At 48.0% G+C, this 11,701-nt stretch overlaps 1 protein-coding gene across 1 annotated transcript; it reads left to right on the forward strand.

Annotated features, from left to right (window-relative positions):
* Nucleotides 1-589: 589 nt before the first annotated feature.
* On the forward strand, nucleotides 590-11,676 carry Tmem109 (transmembrane protein 109). The gene is made up of 4 exons (XM_028777504.1): nucleotides 590-702; nucleotides 7,926-8,170; nucleotides 9,639-9,741; nucleotides 10,188-11,676. The coding sequence occupies exons 2-4, from the start codon at nucleotides 7,934-7,936 to the stop codon at nucleotides 10,577-10,579; spliced, it is 732 nt and encodes a 243-aa protein (XP_028633337.1). The 5' UTR covers nucleotides 590-702; nucleotides 7,926-7,933; the 3' UTR covers nucleotides 10,580-11,676.
* Nucleotides 11,677-11,701: the final 25 nt, after the last annotated feature.

Below are 11,701 nucleotides of genomic sequence, written 5' to 3' on the forward strand. Positions count from 1 at the left end.
CAAACCAAACCAAACCAAACCAAACCAAACCAAACCAAACCAAACCATAAAACCCTCAGGGCACCTGAGTTGCTTCCCTTTCCCTAAGAAATGTAAGCAAAGGTTCAGTGGTCACCCGCACACTTAGGATGAGGTTTTGCTCTCTCCCAGAGTGGATGAGTTTCCCCAAGACCGTACACCGTTAATGTGCTCTCTAACACCTTGTGCCTTTCCCCCCTTATGTGCCTTGTTTTTTAGCATGAAAGGTTTCTCAACCCTCCACGTGCTCGCCAGCGCCCCGCCTTAGGAACTACACTTCCCGCGACGGAACTGTGCCACTCTAATTGTGTTGCGGACTCGGATCCGCACTGAATCCCGCATCAAGCACCAACTCTATCCAAGACACAGCCTCGACAGAGATCTTTCTTTCCCTATTCCTGCCAAAGCCTTCGCTTCCGTTCCAGCTCCAATTTCCGACGCCATTCTTCTCTTGGAAATCCTTGGGAGGGCAAAACACACAAATACATACAAACCACAATGGAGCAAGCAGAGCGCATGCGTCCACGGTGCCTGCTCCAGCAGCAGAGAGGCCTGCCAGTCTTCCCGGTCTGCCGCCCCGCGCATGCGCAGACTATAAACCAACACCCCGGGAGTTGAGGCGCCGGTTTGGTGGCGCGTTTTCTAGCGAAGTCCCACGTGAAGGATAGCGGTGGCCGGAACAGGGTGAGTGAGGGCCGAGATCAGGGCTATGGATGCAGCTTAAGGGACAAATTTCCAGGAGGCAACAGGGCGGAGCCGCGAGGCTTTGCGAGCCCAAGTGGGGAGGGGTCGAGCGTGGAGCGTGGGGCTTAGCAAGCCTGGGACCCAGATCCTCGTTGCTATGCAACCAGGGGCGTTGTTACTAGGTAACCCAGGAGCAGGGTGTTTCCTGGGATAAGTGGGTTCGAGCGCTGAGGTCCAGTGGAGGGAACAGCTGCCAGATTTGGGGGATGAGGCCAGTGCTGAACTGCACACCTTCCCCAGCCCCTTAATCCAACCTCCTGCCACCTCAGTTGGAGCCCCTCTCTGGGTACCCTGACCTCATGGGCCTCGCGGCGCCACTATGGAGTGCTTGGCAGGGGATGTGCTGTTCGAAATAGCACATGCCACTGACCCTGTCGCCTGGAGTCTGGGCCTTGGGAAGGGAGCGGCAAGGCTGCACACCCCCACCCTCCCCCCTTTGCAAACACCCTGCCTCACAAACAGTTGCTGGGTAGCAGCAGCTGTCAGAGGTTTAGCTAGGGCTGCCTCCGACCTGCCAGAACGCTGACTTCATTCTCCTTACTGGTGACTTCGCCACGTTTAGGACCTTCTATCTCAACTGTGCTTCTCATGTGGCTGCCATAGATTTGGATTGACTATTCAAATAACCTCTTCCCCACCTATCCATGTGTTTATGTCCTACACTTGTGGCTTCTTGGCAGGGCTTCTGATACTCATTTAGCAAGCACTTAGTCATTCTATGCTAGGTGCTGGGGATTCCAAGAAAAGTTAATGTCAAGTTAGTCTGAGAGTTGCTGGGAGGTTGAACACAGTGCTTGCACAAATTATTTAACTTCTGAAGCAACTCTTAACCCAGTTTCAACAGAATTTACATTTTAGGAGATTGAAACTCAGATAGGGTCAGTAACAGGTGTAAAGGTAATGGCAGCTGATCTGTGGTAGAATCGAGCCTGTGTCCTTTGTACAGAGAGCTCTTAGGAGGCTTTGCTTAAAGTAGACTTTTCTCTGGGTTGCTGACCTTTGCAACAGCTGTCTGATTATGCCTCAGGAATCCTGAGGAGCTTTTAAAACAAAAAGGCTGAGCTCCTCCCTGGGAGGGTCTGAGTGGGTTGCCTGGGTGGGGCAGACATCCTTGTTTAACAGGCTATGCAGGCAGGCCAGATGGGCCATCCAGCGCTGAAGATTGCAGAGCCTCAGGACAGCTGGGAGTAGTGAAGGAACAGTTGGGGCCAGCAGAGGGCACCAAGTTAGTTCCTGCCCCTGGAGTGATTTATAGTGTGAAAGGAAAAAAGAAGAGGAAGGAGCACTGACTGGGGGTAGTGTGGCCAGCCCCACCCCACCTTGGCAGAGCACACCACAGCTGAACATATAGTGAGGACTCACCACCATAGTAAGTAAAGCAGTTCCTCGGCTGAGACTGTTTCTCTCCTCAGCTGAGTTGCAGTTGTCTGAACAGGAGTGGCCTCTCAGTGCTGTCTTTGGCTGTCCCTTCTTACCTTCTTACACACCTGGAAGGAAACTCTCAGCAGGTGGGTCATCTAGTGTGAAGGCTTTTCTTGGGAGATTTGGATATCCTCAGCTTTGAGCTAGATGATAGTTAGTGGAACTGTATGTTCCCATGGGCAGGGCATGTGTCACCAAGGCAGCGTGGAGGTGTGAGACAAGCAAAGGGGCAAGCCTGAGCTGCTGGAAGGTATGAGACAAGCAAAGGGGCAAGCCTGAGCTGCTGGACTTGGGGATATAGTCCCCACTTCAATTCTAAGCAAAATGGGGCATCATGATAACTACAGGGCTGGTAAGATGCTCCCTGGAGAACAGGCATCTGCCACTAAGCCTGATGAACTGAGTCCAATCCCTGGGACCCACATGGTAGAAGGAGAGAACCAACTTGTTCAAGTCGGTCTTTGGCTTTCACACATGCAGACATATACACTTGTATACACACACTGTTCTTTTCTTTTGTAACTCAGTGGTAAAGTGCTTGCCTACCTGATAGCTCTGAGTTTGATTTCCAGCTACACACACACGCACACACATGCACACATACACAGAGAGAGATTGTCATAAGAATTAAATGAAGTAGGCAATAAGCACTTTGTAAATTACGAACCACTATTAAAATTTGATAACTTATACATATTTCCACATACTGAGTACATCCTGTTTGAGGAAACAAAAAAGTTTCAGACATGTTTCCATCTTTCAGAGGCCAACACTGTTTGTCTTTTAATGACCATAGCATCTTTCTGTATTAATGTTTTGTTGAGGGCTGGTATGTACCTCAGTTGGTAGAGTGTTTGCTTTTATACACAAAACCCTGGGTCCAATCCCTAGTGCAACACACAGGCGACACACACTTGTAAACTCAATATTTGGAAGGTGGAAGCAGGAGGATCAGGAGTTCAAAGTCATCCTCAGCTGTATAAGGAGTTCGGGCTAGCCTGGGCTATATCAGGCCCTGGCTTAAACAACAGCAAAACTGCAAAGTTCTTAGTGAGACATGAGGAAGCATAATGCCGTGGGTCAGCTTCATATTGCCTGAGCTTTACTCAAAAAAAAAAAAAAAAAAAAAGAAAGGAAAGGACAGGACAAGACAGGAAAGGAAGAAGAGGAACTGGTAAAGAAAGTTGCTTGTCACTTTTCTTCACACGCTGTGTTCTCCAGAATCCCGTGAGATTCCATGTCTGGCATACTTCAACTCACCTGGAAGAGCAGTGCTGACCTCGCTGTGGAGGCGTTAGTTCAGAGTCCCCTAGACTGGGGCAGATGGCTGCTTTAAGTTGAAGCTAGCACAGAGAACAGGCTGCTATGGGGGTTGCAGCTCATGTCACCCTGACCTTCTAGTAGGGAAGAGGCGACACCTGATTCCTCCTGTTGGAGGTCCTTGGATATAGGATCCAACCCAAGTTAGCAACCCTGCTCTTTAGGGCCCCAATCGTGATTGTGACCCAGATAGCTTAGGAACCAACCCATGTTTTCCGCATCTCCCACCAGTGACAGGCAGGAGCCATCTGGCTCTTGATTTGTGCCAAAGAGTAGAAGGTTCTCTCAGCTTGAGGCTCTTCCACTTGAACTGTGTGTCTTGTAACTCTACTTGACCTTACAGGCCTTGGGCATGGTGTCTGACAGCTGTTTCTGGTCTAGAAGCTACCCCAAATGTAGTATTTTTAGAAGTCTTTTTTTATTTTGGCGCCTTCTCTGCCCAAATGGTGCAACATCTTTTCCCTCTCTTCAGTCCAGATGACTCTAGATTTGCAGCCAATTCCCACAGTACCCTGGTAACCACAAACTCTTCAAAACCTGGCCTCTCCATCACCTTAGAGCCTGTCTCAGCCTCTCCTCAGCAGCTCTGAATCACAGAAATTCTCTGGAGCTGCAGGTGGCTTTTTGGCCCAAGGTAGAATGGCATTTACTAGAGCCTTTTGACATTTCTCCAGCAGAGTAGCAAAACAAAAACAAACAAACAAACAAAAAAGAGCCTGCAACATTCTTCTTACCCACTCCTTACCTGCTTCAATAAGTTTTGGTGCTTGTTGAATCTTAACTCATGTGTGGCATCCTGTTATGGATGAGATCAGAGCGCAGAGTGCTTGGGCAAGTTTTCACTGTAATTCCCAGAGATGGTTGGAGGATGCCAAGTGTGTCCTCACTTATGGATAAGCTGTTATGTGACTTTATAAGTAACTTCTAAATTGAACATAGTTCAGCAAAGAGGTTCTGGACTAAGAAGGAGTGCTCAGTAGATAACACCTGAATTGACAGCTTGGATTTCCCACATACTGCCTGTCCTTCCTCGATTTCATCATCGCACTGACAATGCGTACCCGATAAGTATCTGTCAGATTGAGAAAAGTAGTGCATGCAAGACCAGTCCAGTGTCTTGCTCTTTGTTCCTGATAATCTTTCTTTAAGGGCTGGCTGTTCCTGAACCCTTTGCTCATTTTGGCAGTATGAAGTTGAGGTCATTCTGCATTTACACACCAGCAGTTTGCTTGCATACACACACACACACACACACACACACCCCAGCAGTTAGTTTTCATCTACTCTTCCTTGCTCAGATCTCATATATCTCTTATAAGTTAATGCATGGGAAGTTACCTTTTGTCGAAATCATTACGCTTTTGCCTGGCTTCCTGCATTGTCTCCAGAGGATAGAGGGTGAAAACAGCCCTTTCAAATATACCTTCCATATCAATAACTCCATTTTTAGAAAGCTCCGTAGATAACCAAAGGATTGGAGAGAGTGGTTGCCAGGGGGACCAGCCATGTCTTAAAAGAGTTGGTACTTCTCAGGAGGAAAGGCGACTACTGATTGAGTTGATTCCAATGGCCAGAGATTTTGTTGATCACACTTATATAATGAAACTTCTAGGAAACTACAGAAAAGACTAGGTTTAGAGAGCCTCCTGATCACTAAGCATATGGAGACCTTTTGATGGTGGTGCACCTAGATAGGGCATGGAATCTCTGCACTCCTTCTACCAGACCTTGTGCTACCATCTTTATAACTGGTGTACATCAGTATCCTTTATAATAAATATGTGTGCTTATCCAGTGATAAGTGTTTCTCTGAACTCTTGACTCTCTTTAGCCAGTTAATTGAACCTGACAGAGGGACTGTAGAAACCTTGACTTATAATCAGACAGAGCATTGATAAAATAAGCTAGGACTTGGTGACTGGCATCTAAAGTTATAAACACATGTCTCGCTTCTCATTGCTCAAAAGCAAATACTTGGGAGAGAAGAATTGGTGGGAAAGAAATCATATTCATTCATGGCCTGCCTCTGAGAAAATGTGGCAGTTGGCCTCAAGTCTCCATCTTACGGAGTGCAGTTATATAAAGGGGTTTGTAGAAAGGGAGGTTGGGGGTGGGGGTGCTATGTGCATGGTGGGGTCTTCTCACCTGGGACATGCAGCCCCATTTTTTTTCTTCTGGCCAGAATGTCATGAGAGACCTTGACTTCAGCCTCCTGGGGCTAGTTCCTGTCATTCTTAGGTAAACATTACTTGTCTGTAAGTTACACTGTGGAGCCATTTATATGTTTTGTATTAGTTGAAGCACAGAATTAAGGAACAAAGAAGAATATCACATATCCTGATATAATCCAAAAGTCACCAGAAGCTATGGATTCTATACATACAAAGATTATTTAAGCCAGTGGTGGGGGCGTATACCTTTAATCCCAGCACTCGGAGGCAGAGACAGGTGAATCTCTGAGTTTGAGGCTAGCCTGGTCTGTAGAATGAGTTTCAGGACACCCAGAGCTACACAGAGAAAACCTGACTCAAAAAATTAAAAAAGGAGAAAAAAAACCCGATTATTTAGCAGTTGACATCTGTCTGTCTGTCTGTCCTTTTAAGGATTGAACCCAAGGCCATGCACTTGGTAGACAAGCCATCTGTCACTTAGCTACCTGTTCCCAGCAACAGTTAACATTTTAATTACTATAGTACAGCCTCTCTTCAGAAGTTAATAATGTGGGTAAAAAAGAATAGGAAATAACCCTGGAAAGGATAACCCCCTAAAGAAGGGTCACATTATATAGGTGTGATCAACCAAATCCCTGGTCATAGGAATTAACTCAATCATTAGCCACCCTTCCTCTTCAGAGGTTAGGGACGAGAGGCTCAACCCTCTAAAGACATGGCTGGTTCCCTTGGTAATTACCTCTCTAATCCTGTGGTTATCTAGGGAGTGCTCTAAAAATGGTCTTATTATCATGAAAGGCATGCTGGAAAGGGCTGTCTTTCACCCTTCATCCTCTGAAGATGTTGCAGGAAGCCAGGCTAAAAGGCTAATTACTTCAACGGAGGTATCTTTTTTATTCTTTTCATGTATTATATGAAATGTGTGAGCCTGGAAGGGTAGACAAAAAACAAACTGCTGATGTGTGTGTATGTCTGTGTGTTTATGCATGTATATCCTTAGGTATGTTTAGGTGTGCTTATATGTATGTCTGTATGTATATACTGTATCATAACCATTGACATAGAATGACCTTAGCTTCCTACTCCTAAATAGGTAGAAGGATATGACTCTGTCTCCAGGTTGGTAGTGTCAGAACCAAGTTGAATTAGAAGATGTTCAGTGCAGAAGGGATTGCTTGCTTGCTTGCTTGCTTGCTTGCTTGTTGAGGGTAAGAATAGAACTGAACACCTTGCACAGATAGTCACTGAAATCTCATGTTGACTGTTGAGTAACAGTTGGGGAGAAACGGAGTTTGACCTTAGAATGGTTCTCAACTCTGTATAGTAGAATCATTGAAAAGCTTGTGTCCACCAGGTCACACAGAGACAGTGCCATCAGAACCAGTGTGCTACCGCTGTCAGGTGAATACTTTATCCCCCACCAAGGGTAGGATTTGAAATCAGAGACTTGGATTGAAGTCCTTCTAAGCCCAGTGACCTTGCACAAGTGCTTACCTGCAGTATCTTTCTTCACATCTGTGCCCACAGGGGACAGGGAGAAAAACCACCTTGCGTAATGGCCCCACATAGATTCTGTTGCAAATGCAGTCATTCTTGTGCCTCTGTTAACCCCCTGAGTGCTTTATTTTATATTGCATACAGAGTGGTAGTCCTACTTAGGTGCTTTTTTTTTGTTTTGTTTTTGTTTTTGTTTTTCGAGACAGGGTTTCTCTGTGTAGCCCTGGCTGTCCTGGAATTCACTCTGTACACCAGGCTGGCCTCAAACTCAGAAATCTGCCTGCCTCTGCCTCCCAAGTGCTGGGATTACAGGTGTGTGCCACCACCGCCCGGCTTATGTGCTATTTTTAAGTTACTTTTTCCTATCATCTTCTGCTTAAGTATATTATGAGCTTCTGAGGATGAAGCCTTTCTAGATTTAGAAGTCATTCATGTCCATGGTGCCTAAGATTAGAGACAGGCCTTCAAAAGAATAGACCGCAGTGAGATCTTGGCTACTTTAAGGCATGGGGTAGTACTTGCTGGTATATTGATTTGGTAGAAAATACAAAAGAGGAAGCTGTGAATCAGATAGTTGTGCCAGCTTAGATTCCAAGTTGTGGTTCATCATTTTTGGCAAACAGCTTGTTTTAGGTTTGGCTGGGATGTTTGCTGTAGGCCAGGGGTGAAGAAGGGGAATAATAGATCAGCTGGGAGAGTAAAAATGTCCATTGGTTCTGGCTCACTGCCTACCCTATGGCCCTCTCTCGACAGACACAAACATGAAAGGCGTACTCAGCACTCCGCTATGGGGCAGACATCTGTTCAAAGCTGTCCTAGTGGTCGTAGCGGCCCTTCTCCTCGTCCACTCAGCAGCAGCCCAGTCTCATCGGGAGTTTTTCTCACCTGGCCAACAGAAGAGGGAGGCCTCAGCTGATATTTTGACCCAGATTGGCCGATCTCTGAAGGAGACGTTGGATACCTGGCTGGGACCAGAGACCATGCATGTGATTTCAGAGGTAAGGAAGGTTGTACCTGCTGTGGCTGTGTGCAGAAAGCAAAGGAGAGACATTGTTAATGCCACCTCGCCTCGTCACCATATCCTTTCTGACCTAGTCCCTGCTGCCGAGAGCCCCACCTTACATATAAACACATCCTGGCCCTCTTGCTTCTTGCAGGCTGATTGCCTGGTTCTTGCCTTCCAGGCTTTTTGTACCACCCCATCTTTCTCCAGGCTTGATCCATTTGGCCAGAAAGGCTATAAAGTGAGCTACCCTTACAAACTCACGTTGGTGGGTACCCACAACATCTGACTTGATCTGCGTCACACCTATCATCTTGAGCTGGCAGCACAGAGGTTTGAGTCCTAAGTCTTCACCTATAAAAGTGAGGTGGGGCTCATGAAGGGTCTATGGCATGGTTGGCTCTTCCACCCAGTGCCATTTCTAGTGTGGTGTCTCATCCTTCTGAGAGTTCATTCCAAAGTGCCAACAAGCCAATGGTTTATAAAATCCAGAATACAGGGCTGGAAAAAAATGGCTCAATAGGTCAAGTGTTTACTATGCAAGCATGCAGACATGAGTTCAGATCTTCAGAAGGTTTGTAAAAACTGGGCATGGTGTGTATGTCTGTAGCCTCCAGCAGTGGAAAGCAGGTTGAGCAGAGTTAGGCAGATACCAGGAGCTTGCTGGCTGGCCAGACTAGCAGAAACTAGAACTCCAGGTTCAGTAAGTGACCCTGTCTCAAAATATAGAGAGGATGGAGAGGTAACTCAGCAGTTATGGGAGCTTGCTGCTCTTGCAGAGGACCAGAGTTTGGTTCCCAGCACCCACAGGTGGTTCACAACCAATTGTAACTACAGCTCCTGGGGATCCAGCATCCTCTTCTGGCTTCTTTGCTTGCACCCCACCCCCAACACTTATTCATACACAAACACACATAGACACAAAAATAAAAATGAAATATTTTTTTAAAAAAGCAAGTGGAGAATTGAGGAAGGCATCCTGATGTCAGCTTCTGGTCTCCATGTGGTCCTGTGTGGGTACATAGGCAGCCACACACAAATCCATAATGTGGTATAGTTGATTGACTTCTTTTTCCTCACATGACCCAGTGTCCCAGTTCTGCATGAACAGTCTTTCACATAACCTTATGATTGCCTAGGAGGTTTGGTGGCCTCTAGTTTTATAGGGTGGCTACCATAGGGATATAGTGACTCGCCCGTTCCACACACATGCACGTCCCGCTACCTTCAAAGCAGCTCACCTGACCAACTGATGTCTGTCTTAGATGTCCTGGATTCTGGGTCAGTGAGGAAATATGTCAGAAGGACCCCTCCACTGGACTCAGAGTCCATGGATTTATTTTTCCCCAAGACCTGTCTCTACTGGGGAGGAAACAGGTCAGAGATTTCCCTGAAGATATTCCAGGCTTTGAGGGCCAGGCGGGAAGAGAAGAGCCTCATTCATGACTTTGTCTTTTTCACAGACTCTGTTGCAGGTGATGTGGGCCATCTCATCAGCCATCTCTGTGGCCTGCTTTGCCCTGTCTGGGATTGCTGCCCAGTTGCTGAGTGCCCTGGGACTGGATGGTGAGTAGCAGGGAATGAGATATAGCCAGGGTTGTGTCTGACTTGCTGTTGGTGGGGGTTTATCTGTGTGGGGCTAGACATTCCCCCAGCTGTTTGTAGATGTCCCCAGAGGTACAGCAGAAGGGGAGACTAGAGATTCTTACCACTGTACCAGAGGTTACTTATGTTGGACATTGTGCAAAGGTGGACTGTCTCCTCTTTGGTTAACCGCAGCCCATGGAGGCACATACACTGTTCTCACATAATAAATAAAACTCCATTGCCACGAGAGTAGTAGTCTTCCAGTAGTCCCAAGCCAGGAGGATGGGATTCAAACATGCTTCTCAAGCCTGTAAGTATGAGCGGTGCCTTTGCAAGGCTGTTGGTCCCTCCTGCTTCACTCTTTCTTGCCCGTCTTTGCCCTTACCACATTGCTAGATGGCTGACTCTGTCCTTTTCTCTTTCAGGTGAACAGCTCACCCAGGGCCTGAAGCTCAGCCCTAGCCAAGTCCAGACCCTTCTACTCTGGGGAGCAGCAGCGCTGGTCATCTACTGGTTTCTGTCTCTGCTCCTAGGCTTGGTCTTGGCCTTGCTAGGGCGGATCCTGGGAGGTCTGAAGCTTGTCCTCTTTGTGGCTGGCTTTGTGGGCCTGGTGAGGTCAGTGCCTGACCCCTCTACCCGGGCCTTGATGCTCTTGGCCTTGCTAACTCTCTTTGCCTTGGTGAGTCGGCTTACCGGCTCCAGGAGCTCGGGGAGCCACCTGGAAGCCAAGGTACGAGGGCTGGAGCGCCAGATAGAGGAGCTTCGAGGGCGGCAGAGGAGAGCAGCCAAGATACCCAGGAGCATGGAGGAAGAATGACAAGGGTGTCCTAAAGTGACACCCTCACCAAACCAAAGAGCTGAGCTGCTTCTGGGTCTCATGGCCCTCCTTGCAGCCCCTGCCCTTTCCTCGCCTTGTGTCGGAACCCTCCACACCTTTACCCCTGCGCTAGCCCCTAGCTGAGAGAAGACAACCTGTCTTCTGCCAGTGCTCAGTCAAGGGATGGCTCCCTGCCCTCTCTGCTCCCAGCCTGCCTCCCCCAGGGCAGGTCAGAGGGGCCTCTGCCCTCAGCCCAGGCTTCTGCTCTCAGCCAGCACCACTGCCACTGATCTCCGTGAAGAGTAACCTGCTGCCGCCTGGCTTCCTTACAAAAGGCCTTCCCAGGCTGAAGCTCCTGTTTGGCCACACCCCCAGCTCTTTTCTTCCTACTCCCAGCTACGCTACCATCCCAAGTCCCTTGAGGCCCTCTCTGTCTTCCTCATTGTGCAGCATTGGGAAGGGGCAGAGATTCGAGACTGAGGATAAGGGAGGAGGAAACGGTCCCTGGAGGCCTGCGCATCATGTTCTGTTACAAGTGCCTTAACAGGAGTCAACAGTACCCTCCAATTGTCCCTTGCCACGCTGAATGTAGGAAGGTGTGCCGTAGCTACTTTGTGTTCAGAGTGACCTGTCCCTTACAGAATCCCCACTCCAGCAAACAAAGCAAAGGCTGGGGCCCTGCCCGGACTATCAGATCTCCCTTGGGGATTTCAGGGACCTTGAAAAAGGCAGGAGGACCTGCTGTCTTGCAGTTTTACTCCTGTCCACTCTCTGCCATCCAGGAGCAACCGTGGTCAGTGTTGTATCCCAGTAGCTGGGAAGGGCATGGCTTTGCCCTGATCTGTTCTACAGGGCCAGGAGGGGGGCTGCCGCTAACCCCTCTCCACCAGGGCACTTGCTCACTTTAGGGCCTTGGTGGAGGGAGGTGTCCTGTGCCAGATCCAGCACAAGATGTGAAGAATAAATGCCTATTCTTACCAATAAGGTTTGATGTGGAATCACGGCTGCATTGATATATTTTTATCAGCGCTTGGTGGTTTTAAATAAAGTGCATGCTATTTTATTATCTTCTTCTGAATAAAATGTATTTACTCAAAGTGTCTGCTGCCAAACTCTCTTCTT

Source organism: Grammomys surdaster, unplaced genomic scaffold (genome assembly GCF_004785775.1).
Source record: "Grammomys surdaster isolate TR1022 unplaced genomic scaffold, NIH_TR_1.0 310, whole genome shotgun sequence".
In the NCBI taxonomy this organism is placed as follows: Eukaryota; Metazoa; Chordata; class Mammalia; order Rodentia; family Muridae; genus Grammomys; species Grammomys surdaster.